The 19,446-nt window shown below is 45.2% G+C and overlaps 1 protein-coding gene across 2 annotated transcripts in view; it reads left to right on the top strand.

Moving 5' to 3' along the window:
- Endod1 (endonuclease domain containing 1) overlaps positions 1-19,145 on the top strand; it is a 28,044-nt gene extending 8,899 nt beyond the window's left edge. For both annotated transcript variants that reach the window (XM_027415129.2, XM_027415130.2), the window contains exon 2: positions 15,342-19,145. In XM_027415129.2, coding sequence (XP_027270930.1) covers positions 15,342-16,544 — 1,203 coding nt within the window. In that variant the 3' untranslated portion in view covers positions 16,545-19,145. The remainder of the gene's footprint in view (positions 1-15,341) is intronic.
- The last annotated feature ends 301 nt before the right edge of the window (positions 19,146-19,446 follow it).

Genomic DNA, 19,446 nt, shown 5'->3' with positions numbered 1-19,446 from the left:
AGACAATGTTCCACAGACATCCACAGTTCAACCCAATGTAGACAATTCCCCATTGACACTCTTTCCAGGTGATTCTAGATAGTCACTTAAAGCTCACCATTGCAGCTACTATGTGTGTTCTTGAAAGACTTGAGTCTTGTGTCAAGGAAAGTACAAGCATGGGAAAAGGAAGCTGAGTTTATGAGCCATCAACCTGTTTTGAACCCATCTTTGGGTATCTCTGTTGGATCTGCTGTCATGGAAACCTCCTAGCATCAGACATACCTATTTCAATGTTGAGGTCAATTTTGAGACAGCTGGTGGCTTTTCTTTCTGCACCTGAGTTGCACTAACTTCATTCTGTGACCTTTACTGTGTCAGTCCTGAAGTTCATGGTCCTAGCCTTTGAAAGTTGCAACTCAACTTCCTGATGGCTAAGGTTAGTCTGTCTTTCCTGTCCTCACTATGGCCCTTCTGTGCACTACTCTGAAGCTAGAGAAATTCTCAGAACATTCACCTCCTTTCTTCGGGGTGCCCCATCTCTCTTTGATAAATACATGGTTCCTTATCTCAACCCACAGAGTTGTTTTGCCTGTCACTGCTCTCCTCCCACCTTATCTGGGCTCACATGCCTTGCTATGCCTTCTATGTTGGAGCTAGGGCTTCATTCTCATTATTATTTCAATGTCCATCATTTATCCCATCACAAAACTTTGGTACACACTGCAACCATTGTATATTGCTTTTGTCTTTCTGAAATATTCCCAACTAGCCTAACTGCCCATATGTCTTATTTAGGGTTTCTATTGCTGTGATAAAACCTCATGACCAAGGCAGCTTGTAAAAAAGTTTAATTTGGTTTATGGTTCCAGAAGGTTAGAGTTCCTGATAGTGGATTGAAGGCATGATGAAAGGGGGCTGGAGAGCAGCTGAGAGCTCAGCTCTTGATCCACAAGCAGGAGACAGAGAGAGAGAGAGCACACTGGGAATGTTGTGAATATTTTGAAACTTCAAAGGCACAAGTAACACACTTCCTCCAACAAGACCACAACTCCCAATCCTTCCCAAACATTCAAACACATGTGCCTATGGGGACCATTCTCATTCAAACTACCACATAAAGATAGTGTCACTCCCACACCTGTATTTTCCAACATGTTATAACCACATGGCTATCTCTGTGACTGAGTACCACATGACTCAACTCCAAGTCCCATTGAGGCAGGTTTGTGGTTGCTCCTCATTGGATCTCATTGTCTAACACGGGGTGTAGCAGCCTTTTTCCATGATGGGCCAAATGATAAATAACTTAGGTGGTGTGGATCAGATGTCTCTGCTGCAATTATTCAATTATTCTTATTTTAACAAAACAGCCACAGGTGATATTGGAGAACCCTATTTACGAAAATGTGTAGTCTGGGATTGGTTCATGGGATTTATGTTGCCAGCCCCTGCTCTAGCATGGTGCCAGTACCCAGTGTATTTGTGAATAGCAAATGTCAACAAACATCAGCAAATCTTAGCAAGTGTGGATGGAGTGGTGTTTGAAAGCTGTGCCATCCTAATTCTGTATGGTCCAGCAGCCATAGGTGGACCTGAGAATGATTTCAGGGAAGACTTTTGCTGTGGTGGCCACTGTAGTTGTTATTTATACTGTTCAGATTTTTCTTTTTAGTGTATACAAAAGTAACATACAATCATGATCGAATTTTATTTTGAGATTTTCAAAGTATATAAAGAATGAATCCCATTTCTCAAAGATAGCCAATTTTCATAGATTGTGCATGTATAGATATGTGTATGTAACAGTCTAAAATTTCCATCACACCTAAAGATGCATGTACCATTTCATACTTTATTTTAGTAACCAAGGTTCTATGATGCCTCAACAAACATGCCTCTCAGACAGCCATCACCCCAAGGAAGAGAGTATATGGACTCTTCCAATGGGTGAGTTTGTAGAGGAGCAGAAACAGTTTACTAAGTGTCTTAACTTAAAAATAGAAGAGCCAAGGGCTTCAAATGCAGTCTACTATCCTGTCTTTTGGGAAGTGTAATATATAACTCACAGATAACTAAAGATAGCCCCACCCTCTTTCCCTGTCCCATGCTTCTGCAAAGAGAATTATTGTGCTTCGTCTTACAGAAGAACAGACAGTCACCATTGCTCAAAGTCACTCACCCTGTAAGGTAGATTCAAGTTTCTTCCTTGTTTCTGTTTCTAGCCCATGGCCTTTTCCTTCATTTCATTTCTGGGGCTAAGGGGGTGGAGGAAGCCAGAGCCTTGTATGTGTTAAGCAGAGCTCCATAGGTGTTAGGCAAGCACAGCTCAGCATTATAGTAATAATCTTCTATAGAATGCCTTCCATGTAAACTTTCCTACTTTTTACATGTGAGTCATTCTTGATGGAGTTGACAGTGGCATCCCTCAGGTGTAGCTTTGTGCCCAGGAGCTTGTTGACCAGGCTTCTCGCTGCTGTCCCCTGAGAGACCCCTCTGATCTCCCAACTGCAAGGACTAAAACAACTTGCCTCTGTGCTTTTTCCACTTTCAGTCCTGGCATCTGGAAGTTTCCATTGCCTCCAAGGCCCCTGCCCTTGATCTGCATTGGGCTACTGGGTTTTATAATAACAGGATCCCCAATATTTAGCCTCACTGATGCAAGAGTTGTAGACTTTTCTACTTTTTAGTCAGATGTGGGTGTGGGAGTGACATGAGAACACACTAGAAGATTCACAGATTTTCAGAAGTTTCCTGGCCCTGGCTCCTTTGAGAGTTGAGTATTTTTCTTTCCCATATCTTTGAATCTTCTAGTGATCACAATCCTTAAAGTCTTGTTATCACTCTCCTATGAATTCCCTCCCCATTAAAAATATGTGTGTGTGTTATCTTGGCCGTGATGGCGCACACCTTTAGTCCCAGTACTCAGGAGGCAGGGGCAGGAGGCAGATCTCTGTGAGTCCCAGGCCAGCCTGCTCTACAGAGTGAATTACAGGACAGGCTCCAAAGCTACACAGAGACACCCTGTCTCAAAAAAAACACCCCCCCCCGTGTGTATGTGTGTGTGTGTGTGTGTGTGTTTGTGTGTGTGTGTGTGTGTGTAGTAGTAGTAGTAGTAGTAGTAGTAGTAGTAGTAGTAATAGTAGTAGTAGTAGTAGTAGTAGTAGTAGGCATGTATCTGCCATGGTGTGCATGTTACAACATTCATGTGGCAGTCAGAGGAACTTTGGGGTGTCAGTTCACTTCTAAAGTGATTCTATGGATTAAACACAGGAATCTGCATTTTAACAAGGACGGATGTGTTTGTAATATAAACTGAATTTTGGGAACTAATGGCTTAAGGAGACATCACTGGTTTCCTGTGGTGACTGTGGAGGCCAGGCTTAATTCCACCAGAGACAATACATGTAAATTTGATGGAGAATTGCCATATGGAATTATACTAGAATCAACTAGACAGCTTTAAAGACATCCGAATGAGGGTTCCTCTTGTTATCCATCATCCTTTTTAGCAGGCTTGGGCAATGCTTGAGGAATCCCCCCCCCCTGCCAATCTGGTGTTTTGATGTGCAGTCAGCCCCAGGATTTCAGTGTCTGAATTCAGAAGGTGGAAAAGTTAGCTGACATTCTGAACTCAGTACCACATGTGTCAAAGGCAGTCTCTCTGAAAAAGTGAGCAGTGTCCAGTGCAAAGGAGACTGTCATGGGGAAGGAAACTCAAGACAACTGGGTTTGTAACCTGACAGGGCTCTACAAGCTGGAAAGGCCTGAAAACAATCGGGCTCTCTTAGGTTCCCAGGAGGTTGAATGGGGATCTCAGTAAGAGCAGGGGCAGCCAACAGCAGTGCCCAGAGAGCTGGCTTGCCCTGGTGCCAGCCTCCCATTGGGGCTTCCTTTTCAACACTTGCTGCCAGCTTGGAACTAGTGTGTTCTATTTTAATTTCTCCTTTTACTTTGATTCCTTTTTAAAGAAAAAGTCCGAAGTGGAAGGGGCTACTTTGCCCCACCCAGTTGAGTCAGTTAATGAGAAGGTGGTCTATGCACCCCTGTATGTCATGCAGCTTTTGCTTCTGGGTGTGCCCAGCTGGGCGGGGTGTTGGGAGCCAGAACAGGAAGGTGCGTGTGGCTTGGGAGCCCAGAGGAAGGTGATTCACCAGGAGGAAGGCCAGGAAGCCCTCCTCGGTGCCAGACAGCCACCACTCAGTGCAGGGCTAAAAAAAGCAGAAGAGAGCACATTAGCATCTTTCTAATTCCGCCACAGCTGCCTCTGTTCTCAAGGGAATACGGACTTGTAGATGCCTAGTAGAGAGTTAGGCTTATTTCTTTCTGGGTGGGTCAGTACTTTCTTTTTTTCTGAAAGCTGGAAGGCATCCTGTCTCTCTGCTCCAGTGTCCTAAAACTGCTGTGTGGCTCCCTGAATCTCCGCTCTTGTTGTTATAAGGCAGCTCCTTATTGTCCGTGGTGAGAGGTTTTGAAGGACGCTTAATTCCAGTGTGTGGTCACAGGGGGCCTTTCTGCTCTGGACAGCTCTTATAAGATCATCTGATTGGTCTAGCTAAGTTCTTACCCTTCCTGGTAAAGAGGGACTTCTCCCACCCAAGTGGGGATGGGCAGTGTGTGTGTATGTATGTATGTGTGTGTGTGTGTGTGTGTGTGTGTGTGTGTGTGTGTGTGTGTGCGTGCATCCTCACTCTGCAGAAGCAAGTTCAGAGCATACACTATTCAGCCTGCTCTATTATTTATGTCTTGTGAAACAATAAAACAAATCCATAGGAAGGCTCTGCCTGCAGTTAAACTGACGCTCACTGGGTCATCTCTCAACTGCCTGACTCATCCCTGTGAGTGCTTATCTAGTTGTGGCTTAAAATTCTCCAGGGAAAGGAAACTCCACCCTGGCCGAGGCAACCTTTGCCAAGTTTAATAATCGCTTTCATGACTCTTCATCATCACTGCTTTTTCCTTGTGGAAGTTCATGAGGCAGCAATAAAGAGAGGACAGTCTGCTCTGTCTCCATCGTCTTTTGCACACTGTGATGACACCTGAATGCATCCTCTGGACAGGCTGTTGTTTCAGGTGTGGAGCACAGAGAGTTTGGCACTAGCCTGGACCTTTCAGTTTGGCAGGACAAACAGATGGATGAATGCACTTTCAGTGCAGCGACTAGTGTCGATGTAAAAACCACAGTGCGCCCCCCTCTCTCTCTCTTTCTCTCTCTCTCTTTCTCTCTCTCCAGGGTTTTTCTATGTAGCTCTGGCTGTCCTGGAACTCACTCTGTAGACCTGGTTGGCCTTGAACTAGGTGATCCGCCTGCCTCTGCCTCCCGAGTGCCGGAACTAAAGGCATGCGCCATGCCCAGCTCACAGTTCTCATCTTAAAGGGAATAAGAGATAGTTTATTCTGGGACCATTTTGAATGACCATGGCCCAAGAACAGATTTAGGTTACTCACAGTTTCATGTTCCAACATAGAAGCAATCTCATGGAGTTTTTATAGTTCCATAGAACAAAAAGAGTCATAAATCAAGGCAAGTTTAAAATAATTGCTGTGTTCACCAGACAGGAAGTACACTGAGATGAAGAAAGCTTTTCTACAGATCCAAGATGCTATCTGATGATGTTTTAACTCTTTGATTGGTGGAAGCTAGTGTTCTGATATTATAATAGCTTCTAAGAGGCTTCTATTTATTATCATGAGATGTTAATTCAGATACAGAGTGGGACAAGGAATGGCTGTTCCAGAAGGCTTACATTAACCCAAGATAAAGCAATTGGCCTTTTAACCTAAAAAAAAAAATCCATTTTTCACAGTGTAGAAATTCCAATTTGTTCATCAGTCTCTGCAGACACAGAAACTCTTTCCAGGAGGTTGTTTATTTGTTTTTTGTTCATAGCCAGACACGGCTTCTTTTCATCTACAGTAAATGAATGCTAAACCTGCTCAGCCTCATATCGTGTGCGCCTGGTCTCTGCCGCCATGTATGCCAGTGGCCCATCACCTTCAGGCCTCTTCCACCTGAGCCTTGTGCAGCCTTTCTCCCGGGGGTGTGACCTTTGAGGCTGAAGACCTTCCGAGTTTGCCCTGTGCTCTGTCCTGAATGCTGTGGTGCCCATGTTGATTACCAAATCCTTAGGAACCATCCACGCTAGTCCCTGGTCCTCCTCTCTGAGAGCTTTCCCTCAGCCTGGGCTGGCACCTCCCCGGTGTTTTTATTCCTTTTGTTCCCTCAAAGCCATGTGATCTCCTGTACAGACAGAGTCTTCATTATGATGTAGGCAGACAAAAGTTAGAGAGTGGACTAAACCACCCATCTATAAAAATGCCAAGCCCAACGCCCAGGAGCCAACTCTCAGTTCCCCTCTCTGACTTTCTTCTTAACTTTCAAATACCCTGGTGTACATGTGTGTGCATGTAGCTGTGTGGATGGGGCACAGGAATGTGCACATGTGTATGTGTACATGTGTGTGTAATGTGAGAATGTGTACATATACATGTGTGTGTACTGTCCATACTCTGTGAAGCTGATCCTAGTAACACATTAAAAGCTGTCACCTTCCCTCCTAGCCCTCTGCACAGCTCCTGTTCATCTGGGGACAGTCTGTCACCCTCTTCTTACTTTAAGGGCTGCGTTCATTTTTTTGGCTCTTGGTACAGTCCCCTGACTGGTTTGGGAATGCTTTGCTGGGCTACCTGGCTCCTCGCAGCAGGACCTTTGTACATGCTTTATGTCTGAGCCCTGTAAAGGTAGCATGGGCCTATCTGAGAATGAGCAGAAGAAAGCAGGAGTCAATTGAAGCCCCACAGCTCTGCCTTGTGCTCCTAAGGCTCACCCTATCAATGGGCAGCTCCCCCTTCCCTAACCCCTCAGTGATCCCCTTGTGCCAACTCTGCATGACTCTGGCCCTAGAGTTTGTAGCCTACTGATCACTTAGCATCTAGGCTATAGAAACTCAATGTTCCTTACTCATTGCTCTCTCGTTGTTCCGGATCAGCCCTAAGATAAGACTCAGGTGTCTCTAGCCTCCTAATCCCCCCCATCCTGGGTCAGTCCACCTTTGCCTGCCCCTTCAGGAAACCCTTGTCCTATAGTTTGTTGACTTCTTCCTGCCAAGGTCTCAATAGGCCCACTCACTTGTGTTCTGTATCTTTCACCCAATGCCCTCAGTCCTGAGCCCTCAGGACTGATCTCAAGTCATTGTGGACTTGTCCCGATCCTCCCACTTCCACACTGTGGTGCACGCCCACGCCGAAGCTTCCCTCTCCTTTGCTTTGGACATAACACTAGGTGACTGGGTCTCCTTACAGCTCTGTGTCTGCCTTCCAAGTGAATTAGCCCTTCCTGTCTTCTTAGAGATGGCACTGTGGTTCTCAGAATTTCCTTCCTTGCCTGAAAGCTGGAAGGAATTTTTGCCATTCCTGGCATGCCATTGGGAGCATTGGAACTGGGTAAACTGGGTGTGGTTCTTGGCATGTCCACATTCCGATTGAATGACTTTGTACCTGCCCCTCTCGGGCTTTCAGTCTTCTCACCATGCCTACCTCAGGGTGCTGAGGAGGGAATGGCAGCCTTCGTGTTCCCCGGATTCTTCTGATTCCCATCTCCTCTTTCTAATTAAGCTTTGAATTTTTCCTCCTCAGAATGCAGTTCCCAGGCTGCTTGTTTCTGCCCTTAACTCTTTGTAAGGAGAGTGTGCTAAGCCTTTGTTGACCTTTGGCTTCACTGCTCTGTAGTCGTTTTGTGTGTTCCTCGAGTCTCACTTTATATTTTGTTTCTGTTATAAAGAATCGTCCTGCATTCATGCCTTGCCTTCTTGATGGCTCTTTTTCTATCCCCCTTATGTCTAGCATCGGTTACAAACTACATTGTTGTGTTTTCTCTGGACTCTCTTAACATTACAAGCATCTGCATCTCCTCTCCTTAAATAGATCTGACCTCCCTGCTGGGAGCACTATTTGGAGGCATAGTAAGTAGAGAGTGAGAACTTAGGCTCTGGAGTGTGGGAGAGTGGGAACTTCAGCTCTGGGCAGGACTTCCCAAGGTCACACCCTAATCCAGTACATACCAACTGTGATCTTGGACAGTCTACTCTCTCACCAACACCCCAGATCTTTACATCAAAAGATGATAAAAGTAACACAGAGCTGTGAGTTTTGATGAGGGACTTATCGATTTACTACATGTAAAACTCTTAGAATAGCCTAGAACATTCATAGGTCAGTAAACCATGGCTATCGTTATTATCCCGTTACAATTTTCCTTCTACAGTGGCTCACACACAATACAGCCCTAATAACTATCGTTTAACAGACAAATGCCACCCTTCTCATAATCCTTTTTAATTATCTTCCCTTTGTTTTTATAACATGGCTATCATCACAAAATCAGCACACTATTTAATTCTGAAATAAAAAAAGATATGCCATGGGTTTGAATAGTTTTTACTATCTGTTAAGGAAACACATAAGTTTCTTGAGAGAAACCTTCTTTTCTCTTGGTACTAAATTTGAAAAGGAATTTATTATAATGTTATTAGGCAGGAGACTAGTAAAATGGAGACAGTGTCTTTTAAACCTATGTAACATGTGGCTCTTAGGGGAAAACATTCCATTAAATACAGCCACTGCATCAAATTACATCAGAAGTCCAGAGGGGTAAGGTCAGTTGGGAGGCAGATAGCCAGAGATGTTATGTTCCCTCCCTACAGAGATGCCCCTGGGAACCAGAGTAAACCTGGGGTGAGTCAGGGGGTGGGTGTAACCTGGAGACTAGACTTCTTTGTAATTGCTTCTTATGTCACAGGTATAGCTTTGTCTTCAGGGATCTGTGTTGTCACTAATTTACTGCAGTTGCAGTGAGCAGGTCATTAAACTGTGTCTGTAGAGTATGGAAAATACACCTGCCCTTTAGGTGGCAGCAGGTCAGAGAATATATTAACAATGTTTGAATCTGTCTTAACCCGTTTTATAATTTCAAATAATAGATAATGCAAAATAATTAGTAGAGTTAATAGAATCATGTGTTTAAAAACTTCCCAGTGTGACTTGGGAAAGGTTGGGGTGTTCCCATACCCCTCTGTTGGTGATAGAGTCCTCCTTAGCCTCAGTCATCTGAGAGGAGAAGCCTCAGTTGAGGAACTGCCTAGGTAGATTTGCCTAGGAATGTCTGTGGGGGCTGTCTTGATTATTAGTCGACGCAGGAGGCCCAGCCCACAGTGGGCAGCACCATCCCTAGACTGTATAAGAAGACCAGCTGAGACTCCAGAGCTGGGACTAGCAACAGCTTTCTTCCCTGATTTCTGCCTTAGGCTCTGGCCTAAAATTTCTGCCCTGATTTCCCTCAGCCATAGGCTGAGACTTGGCAGTGTTAGATGAAATAAGCCCTTCCTTACCCTAAATTGCTTCAGGCAACAGTGTTTGTTATAGCAACAAAAAGCAAATCAGAACTGGTGGGCTTCCATCTGTGAAGCTCTTGGCCCCCTCAGTGTGGGTGCTCAGACATACTCAACTCCAGACTCCTGAGGAGCTAGTCTAGAGGAGAGATTTAGGCAAATACTTCTCACTCCTTTGTAAGACAGGGTCTCTCTTTGCAGCCCTGACTGTCCTGGAATTCCCTCTGTAGACCAGACTGGCCTTGAACTCACAGATTCGCCTGCCTCTGCCTCCGAGTGCTGGGATTAAAGGTGTGTGCCACTGCACCCAGCTCAGATACATTTGGGGGGTGATGAAAGTACAGCAAAATAGGAAGAGAGCCAGCCATTCAGACCTGAGTACTTGAGGAGTTCTCCCACTACAACCACATGTAAACGTTGGGTAAAATGTGTAATTAAAAAAAGATGTAAATTCATATTTGAGCAAAAAAAAATAAATGAAGTTCTTGGGTGTCAAAAATATGTAAAAAAAGTAGTGGAACTGAAGCATAGGAAGCCATTGTTAACATGAGGACTGGGCTTTAACATGCCCGAGGACAGGAGAGAAAGACCACCTACATTTTTGGGACATGGAAGCAGATGGGGCTCTCTGGGAACAGATGGGAGCTAAGAAAGGGCTGTGGTCCTGGTAAGTCCAGCAAGACTGTTGGTGTGCAGGTGAGACTGGGAGAGGACTCTCTCAGGAGGGCGGAGCTGGCCCCTTCAGGAGAGGTCTAGAGAGGAAGCTGGCCCCTGAAGAAGGAGAGGCCAGAGTTTGCCCCCTTCCTTCTAAGCAACAGCTTTGTTGTCCCTTCTCTGTGAGAAACCCTGAACTGAAGAAACATTCCAAAGCTAGTCCAGTGTCATTGAAGTCCTGGCAAAGGCAACTGGTGTTGATCCCACTGCTCACCAGAAAACCTACTGGGCTCTTAGACCACTCATCAGCGGATACTGGGAAGCACTTAGTGGATTTCCTCATCACTGTGTATGAACAACAGGATGAGGCAGCTGAGACTGAGATGTATTTTAGTTCTAGTTTGAAGGTACAGTTTGGGATGTTGGGGGGAGTGAGACACAGGAGTGTCTCAGCTGTGGTGTGAGAATTTGCTCTGGGCCAGTCAGAATGCAGAGATGGGACAGGAAATGAGATGGCTATAAAATCCCATGGCACGCCCCCACTTCCTCCACTGAGGCTCCCAAGGTTCCATAACTTCTCCAAACAGCAGTGCCAGCTGGGACGCTTTACATTCAGACCACATCAGATAATAGGCAGAGCTGCAGTTAGAGGTTAATGATGCCTCAGTTGGCTAGGGAGGCCATGTATGACTGTATGTAAGATGTGGTCATGAAGGAGCCATAAGAAGCCATGACTTGAAGAGGGAGAGGTCAAGTGTAGCCTTTGGGGTCCCATACACTTGGGGTGTAATGTGTCTCATTACAAACATATTCTAGGTCTTCTTGGAACTGTTTCTCATCCCAGAAGTGCCAAGGTATACGACAGTTCCTAGATCTTTGAGGAGTCTGTTGTTCCAACTGCTTTTGTGTTTTCATCCTTTTACCCTTCCCCCGAATCCGGCATTGCTGCAGGAAATGTGAGGCTCTGTCCACTGGAAGGAAACAGGTTTCTCAGGAAGGTGAGATCCCGTGAGGTTTATCTCAAGTATCTTGGTAACTCAGGATCCTTTATTGTTTAACATGACTGTGGTGCAGGAGTGGAGGAGGCTGTTGGGTGTGATTTTTGTAACCTTAGTTCAGAAAGTTTGCTTTGCATGGATGCTTGATGTTCTGTGTCACCTCCATGGGTGCACAGAGCAAAAGGGACAGCCGGATGAAGTGCTGACACAAGAGACCACAGTGGACCAGACCTCCTGGCCAGTTTCTGTAGGAAACAACAAGATGAAAGCTGCCCTAGTTGTTGTTCCCTGCCTGTGCTGACAAATGTTTGCACTTCCTTGCCTGGACAAACAGAGGAAGAGGTGTGAAGACCCTCTGGTGTGAGCATCCTTTGTCTTGTTTAATCATTCAGGACACACAGCACTTCAAGCTCAGGTGTTTGCCTCTCTTTGCAGTCTGAAAGTGCTTCACATATTCCATGACACTCAGAAAGGGGGACTACGGATAGTGTGGCTTTTTCTCCTCCTCTCTGATGGAGAAATGGAGGCAGCTGTGTCTACTAAGAACAGAGTCTAGGAGATTGTGTGGCTTACTGGTTGAGAACAGGCTTTAATGAATGAGAGGGCGGATCTCAATTCATATCCTAGTCTTGCCACTGACGATTAGCTGATGGAAAACCTACCTCATCTATCTGTGTTTTAGTTTCCCATCTGAAAACTATTCACAATCCTTTACAAAGTACTATATTTAAAATGTTTAATTGGTAGTACAAAACATGCTTCTCCCCAGCACTCTCCAGTCAGTATTTGGGCAGAGTAGCCATGCTTTCTGCTTCTGGGTAAAACATTATATCCTAGTTGGCCATCAAGCCACAAACCAAAATATGGAATCTACAAGAGTACGGAGGTGATGGATAAGGGCTCTGACAAAAGCAGAGGATGGAGAGATGTTGTCTGCTGTCTGAGGAACATATAATTAACACTTTGTCTAGGGAAGGCCAGGGCAGAAGAGTCCTGGATCCAGTGTGGGACTGGGCTCTGGCCTTCCCAGCTACCTCAACGTCACCATTAGAGTCTGCTCTCCACATACCTGGCAAGTATGGGCAGAAAGGACACACAAACACATCAAACTTTCTGATCACAACCAGTCAGTCCCCTGACAGTCCTGAACCAGTTTCAGTGGATGAAACAGGAAAGGGACCCCATAGAACCATGGCACCCAAGATAAGCTGCGCAGATTTATGGGATCTGCATCCCCTTCTGAAGATCTTGCATCCTTCGTAGATAAAGCCTCGTGTTTCCTTCTGAAAAGATGGGCTCATTGGAAAGATAAAGCACATAGAAACCCAAGAAAAGTTAAAATAATGGGTTATGCAAAGATCCTGGAATTGTGGGGAGCAGTGAGGCCTGTGTGGTCAGAGCAGAAGCAGAGACACCCCCCTCAGTGTCCCCTGTGGAGCCTCTGTGACTGTGGCTTCTGGGAGGCCAGCTTACAGTGTCCCCTGTGGAGCCCCTGTGACTGTGGCTGCTGGGAGGCCAGCTTACAGTTTGCAAGTGAGTCAGTCCAGTCCTGGTTTCTTCCCAATACCAGGATGTTTATGTCCTTTACCTCTCTTTCTTCTTCATCCTCCTCTCCCCTCTCTTTAGCCTCTTTCTCTGTCATTGTCTGAGAAATCTGCTTCTTTGGCCATGTCCTAGGCCTGTAGTCTATCCCCGGGTCCTTGCATAGAAGATGCTTCAGCATCTGTGCTCTGTCAACAGGGCTACCAGAGGCCATCTCCAGACTTCCCCTAGAGCTAAAGACACTGCCCAGCTTCAATGCAGACAAAGCACCTAGTGAATGAGTAAAGCAAGGCATCTTAAAGCATGTGGTCTTACACCCAGCCCCACAGATCCTGGCTTTGCTGCGTCTTGATCTCCTGATTCAGCAGTGAAGCTACTGTTTCCTAGGGTATATATTTCATCTGTAAGAAAGTGGAGACAAAGGCCTTGCAAAATGAATGAGCTCCTCATCTTGCTCCTACCAGGGATGGCATGGGTGGGGCGAGCATCTAGAGGCATTGCTTCTTAGGCTAGGGGAGGATGGAGTGGCTGCCTATAAAGAACTCCAGGAGGCTCCAGCAGGTGTACCTACTTCATGCCAGACTGCTTGACCCTCGCTGTCACTTGTCCTGTGCATACATGGCTGAAGGGCTACACTGTGAAAGGCCACAGCAGAGCCAGGCCAACACAGTCAGCTTAACCTAGTTGGGAAGGCAACAAAACCCTCTGGCCTTGGCTGTACTAGAGGTTTGAGGGTGATTTAGGGAGTTAGCTACAATATTAGGGTGTCAGTTAGCAAGGAGAGATGTGTTTTGGTTTGTGGGTAGGGGAAATACAGGAACCAAAAATAGAAGGACCTTTTAACTCTCCAGGAATCCAGCAACCAGTGCTGATTATACATGCTTTGTTCTAAAGTGTCTTGAATGTTTGTTAGAGAGGGTAGTTTGGGGCTTTTAAGCAAAATTATGATTTTTTAGATTTATTTATTTTATTTTGTGTATATGAGTTTTTTGTCTGAATGTATCTATGTGCACCATGTTCATGCCTGGTGCACTCAGAGTCCAGAAGAAGGCATCAGATATGGACTTACAGATGGATGTGAGCCAACAGGTCGATGCTGGGAACTAAGTCTGCGAGAGCCGCCAGTGCTAAGCACTTAGCCATCTCTCTAGCCCCAACCATTTAACACTATATCTTGCCTTTTGCTTTCACTATTACAACACATGCGTCCATGTCACAAACACTTCAGAACTGCAAGTGCTTTTTTAAAGGTTTTGAGGTGTTTAAGGAGTATATTATCATTTACTTCACATTTTAAATTTTTGTTCAAGTCCCCGTTGTTATCAACACTGTCACTATGATCTTCTCTGGGTCTAAAGGCTAGCAGAAAGTCCACAAGACCTTGACTGGGTCCTCCAGTAAAGCCACAGTAAATTCCTTGAGGAATTTACAGTATGCTTTGGGAAAGAAACATAGTCCTCAACTCAGTGTTCTTTTGTCCTTTGGATTAGCAAAGTGATTATCTGTCTGTCTGTCTGTCTGTCTGTCTGTCTGTCTATCTATGTATCATCATCATAATCATCATCTGTTTATATGTGTATGTGTGCATCTATGTGTGTTGAACTTCAAAAGCACACAACTTTTGAAGAAAAGATACATCTATATATTATAATTGGTATATAGCACATATATCGATTGGCTTGTTGACCATAGTAAGCTTTGTGGAGAGACTAAGTCAAAGATCAGTTCGTCTAACAGTAGAAGGAGTTAAAACAGAGTATTACAGGATAGGAGTTGGAAGGACCCATGCTTGGTCTTTTGGATTCAATCTCAGCAATTGAAAAAAGAAAAGGAAAGTCAGGCCTGGGGAGATGGCTCAGCTAGGACAGTGCACTCAGAATTAGTGTGAGGACCTGAATTTGATCCCTGAAACCACATTAAAGAGGTCTGGTGTGGCAGCATGGGTTTATAGTCCCAGAGCAAGGGAGATGGAGACAGGCAAATTCCCAAAGCTTGATGGCCAGACAACCTAGATTGATCAGTGGACTTCAGGCTAATGAGAAGGGATGTCTCAAAAAAAAAGGTTGACTGGAGGGGTGGCTCAGTGGTTAGAGCACTTGCAGCTCTTCCAGAGAACCCAAGTTCTGCTCCCAGCACCCATAACAGGCAGCCTATAGCTCCCTGTAAATTCAGCTCTAGGAGTTCTGATGGGAGAACAGATGCCCTCTTTTGGTCTTTGTGTACATCTGCACATGCCTGCACAAGCCCCCTCACAAAACACATGATATATAATCATTTTTAAAAAGTTTTTAAAAAACAAACCAACCAACAAACAAAACCAAGGCCTGGAAGAGGAACAAAACAAGCAAATTTTGTTGGGAAAATGCCATAATGAAACCCAACTCTTTGTAAGTTAATAGTTTGGGGGTTTTGTTTTTGTTTGTTTGTTTTAAGATGGGTGGCTCTTGAGGAATAACACTCAAGATTGTCCTCTGATGTCACACACATGTGAATGTTCGTGCATCTCTCCACGTGTACCTGCATGCGTATACATCCACACATTGAGAAGAGTCATCATGACGTGTGCGGTGGGGGCAAGAATAGAACACAAAGCAGGACATATCCTATTTGAGGAGACACCAGCATTGAGGGGTACTAGAATGAAGTGTGTGTGTGTGTAAGAACCATGTCTTGAGAACTCAAGGATTAGACATGGCAGAGGGGTAGGGTCTCCCTGGAGCTTTGTCAAGTGGTTCAGGTACTGTGAACAAGGACACATCTCAGCATTGCCTTCTTCTTTCAGATTGATGACCCTGGCAGCAACCTTGAGGAGGTAATTGAAGAGGCCAATGCTGTTACCTCTGTGAACAATCTGGGAAGCAAGCAAGCCTTGAATGCAGACTACCTTGACTCTAACTATGAAATTGGACAGCTGTACCCATTCCTCCTTAGCAATGACCCCCAGGTGCCCACATTCCCACTCACAAATTCAGTTCCAATGACCAAGTCTTTCCAGGAACGATGGTACAAGAATCTCAACAGCCTCATGGAGAGAGCCTTGATCCCACACTGTGGCGATGGAAAAGACCTATATATCATCACAGGCGCGGTCCCCTCGGACTACAGAGTTAAGGGCAAAGTGACGATCCCAGAATTTGTCTGGTTGGCAGCCTGCTGTGACATCCCTGGTGGAGGATGGGCCATGGGCTTCACCAAGCACACTCAGGACAGTGGCATCATAGATGATGTGATGGTGAGGGACCTTGAGCAGCTGCTTCCTCATAAGCCTCAGCTGTTCCAGGACAACTGTGGAGAGACAGAGCAAGACACGGAGAAGATGAAGAAGATTCTGGAAGTGGTCAACCAAGTCCAAGAGGAGGAGCGGTCTCTGCTGTCTCAAGAGAGCACGAGTCCCCTCACCAGCACCCAAAGCCAGAGGTCTGCTCCACTGTCCCCAGAAGCATCAGAGGGAGGAGGCAGCTTTCTGGGAAAAGTCCTTGGTTTCCTATTAACACCATTCATCAAACTTTTCCAGTTAATTTACTACCTTGTGATCGCAGTCTTAAGGAATGCCATCCACCTCCTTTGGTTTGTTGCCAAGCAGGTGATAAATGGCATTGAGAGTTGTCTATACCGTCTGGGCGCAGCCACTGTGTCATACCTTGTAGCCATTGGACAAGAGTTGGTGGGCATTCCCTGGAAAGTGCTCAAAGTTGTGGCCAAAGTCATCAGGGCCCTTCTCCGGATCCTCTGCTGTCTGCTGAAGACTATCTGTCGAGCTCTGAGCATCCCTCTCCGAGTCCTTGTGGATGTAGCCACGTTCCCTGTGTATACCATGGGGGCCATTCCCATTGTGTGCAAGGACATTGCTGTGGGCCTGGGGGGCACTCTCTCTCTCCTCTTTGACACTGCTTTTGGCACCATGGGTGGTCTGTTTCAGGTTGTTTTTAGTGTCTTCAAGCGGTTTGGCTACAAGGTTACTTTTGACAATTCTGGGGAGTTATAGGACTCAAAAACCTAGCGGTATCCATTGTGATGTATTTTATTTCTTTTCAACAGAGAGAGAGGATATTCTGTTTTTATAGCGGGCTTCTGTTCTCGGTCAGCTACTGTGTTATGTTTGCCTGCGGGGTGGGTTGGCTTTTTCTGCAAAGGAGTTTGGCACACTTTAGACTTGAGGGTAGGTATGGTATCCACTGTGCACCTGCAAGCTTCCATGAGTGTGTTAACTTCAGTACTGTGCCCTGACTCAGAGTGAAACGCCTGGACCGACCCAGGCTTGTTATGAAAACTAAAAATAAGGAGGGAGAGGATGACGTTAAAGGTTTTAAGAAATGGAGAAAGAATCTTGTACCTCCCATTCCCCTTAAAGATTTAAAGCAAACGATCTGAATCCTGTTGTCCAGCCTCTTAACATTTCTTTCTCTTCCTCTCCCACCCAATCAACTGTGATGACATACAGGTGACTGCTCTGTTGAAATCCCTCCCTATGAAGGTAGCATCTGCTTCAACTTTGACTTTTGCCTGGTCTCAATGGCTTATTCGATTTTCATTTTCTCCCAAAGTTGAATTTGCTAAGTCACAATGAGCATTTTATGACAAATGTGGCATAATAAAATTTTAATGCAGCCCTGATTAGGGTAGGTCAGGTCCCCCCCCCCAGGTGTAGAAAGTGGAAAAGAGACAGTGTTAAGTAGTGCTGTATGTCCAAGGGCATACCTAGGGAGGCATGGACCATCTTACATGAAATCTTTGGTTGACAACGTTAAAGACAAATATTTGCATGTTACTCTAATATGAAACTTAATATTTTGTGACATCTAATGCCATACCATGAGGCACTCTGACTTTTCTCCTGAAGTGAATGTTATAACTATCTAGGTAATAGACAACGTGAAAAATATTCTGGCCATATTGGGCAAAAATACATGTATGTATATATTTAAGAATCATTATCTCTTAGAGCATTATTTTTATAGGATATTTGAGGCTAAAAAAATGTAAGTCCTTCCTTAATGCAAGTTAAATTTGAGAGCTTATTCCCGATTTTGATCAATCACTTGTAATTTTAAATCTTGCACTAAAAAGTATAACAAAGTGAACCAAACATGCTTTGTAGGAACCAAACATCCCCACAGTGGCAATGGATTGTCTAGTATTTTTTCTGAGTGTTCCAAAGAGTTGCTGTGAAGGAGAAAGGGGCCTAGTGTGGACTTCACTTGGGTACATAGCAGCTGGAAGTTAGCTGTAAAGACTAGGAGTCTAGAAAGAAAACAGAGGGGACAGCAGTGCATCAGCTGTCACAAGGGAGCTGACATGGGAGAACCTGAATGTAGCAAGAAAAAAAATTGCAGAAGATGATTTGAATTGCACCAGAGAAAACTAGTAGCCTGCAAACTTCCACATAGCCGTGATTCTGAGCCTAGACTTCGGACCAGCCCTCACTTGGTTTATCAAGACTCATAGCAGTATTTGCCAGGAGTTTTCTCTGTGTAAATGGGAGTGTGAGGGTTTGTGTTGGCACTGATGGGCCAAAAAAGGGACTCTCAGAAATAGCCACAGAAGCGGTCTGGCCAAGCCATCATGTGTTTAGGTCCCAGAGGCACAAGGAGGCTGTGGACTTGACTCTGCAGGTTGTGACAAACTAAGACACTCCATCACACTGGGTATGCCTCCCTAAGGGTAAGTAGGATTTTATTACCTATAAAAGATTTCAGGTTCTGTATCATCAACTGGATTTGGCACGGTTAATGAAATGCCAGCTATCCATATGAAACTGCATCTCACGTGGCCCTCTTTCTTTTTAGTGAATATTTGCATTCTGAGAGGCCCTAATAGGGCACCCACGGCACCGGAACCCCTTTTTAGGGAACTACTTGGAAATACCCCCTCCCTGTATTCAGATGTCTGGTTATTTATTTTGTGTGGCTTTTTTTTTTTAATATGGGAAAGGATAATAAGACAAAAATATATCCTTTAGGTTAGTGGGCCGTGACACTTCATTCTGGAGTTTCTGGTTGGAAGGGCCCCCAAGTCACTGGAACAAGATGCATTGATCTCCGGGCTGCTGGTCCCTTCCCAGCAGGCTACTCGAGGCAGGAGTTGGAGAAGCTGAGCCCTGTCTTCAGCTTGGAGACTTTGCTGTGGCTTCATTCCTTTCTTAGGCTCTCGGGGACATTAGCTAACTCTGTCATTTAAGAGCTGCTTTTCTAGTCACTGGCAGCCATGTTCTCAGATGTGCCCTCTGCCTTTGTGCCTTCTCCACACAATCAAACTAGGGGATGGAAGGAACTGAAACAAAGCATCCTTGGCCTTCAGTCATCCATCTATGTGGCAAACATGTATTCAGTCATCAAGGTTGCCGAGATGGAGAGTTCCACCAATAAGGAGTTTCCCATATGCTGTGGAAACAGGTGGTATGGTCCATGCTGTGATGTATCATAGCAAGCTCCACACTGAGGGTATTTGCCCTGCTTCCTGTAGAACACGGAAGAAACCTGCAAGATCAGGGAATGAAGGACACTGTGACAGAGGGTTTGGCCACATCAAGCTTTGTACAATGCTGTATACCTTGTAGATGCTCAATAAAGTAATTGTTGACAACTCAGTGGTTCTGTAAGGTTTATGGGGGGCATCTGAATTCTTGGAGTGAGGTTTGGGGCTCTCTGATTACTTTCCTTTCTTCATCTTCCTCTGTGAGGCTGGAGAATAAACTTGCTAATGCCGGGAGAGTGCCCTACTACTGAGTTAGACACCACACTGGTTTTCTTCTCTTTCTCTGTATCTGTGTGTGTATGTAGACATGTGTGCATGTGTGGAAGCTAGAGGTTGAGGCCCGGTGCCTTTCTCTCGATCTCCATCTTGGTTCTTGGATTTTTTTTTTTTTTTTTTTAGTCAGGGTCTCACAC

Source organism: Cricetulus griseus, chromosome 4, assembly GCF_003668045.3.
Source record: "Cricetulus griseus strain 17A/GY chromosome 4, alternate assembly CriGri-PICRH-1.0, whole genome shotgun sequence".
Taxonomy (NCBI): domain Eukaryota; kingdom Metazoa; phylum Chordata; class Mammalia; order Rodentia; family Cricetidae; genus Cricetulus; species Cricetulus griseus.
The sequence above is the reverse complement of the archived record's forward strand: the minus strand, read 5'-3'. Positions and strand labels throughout refer to the sequence as shown.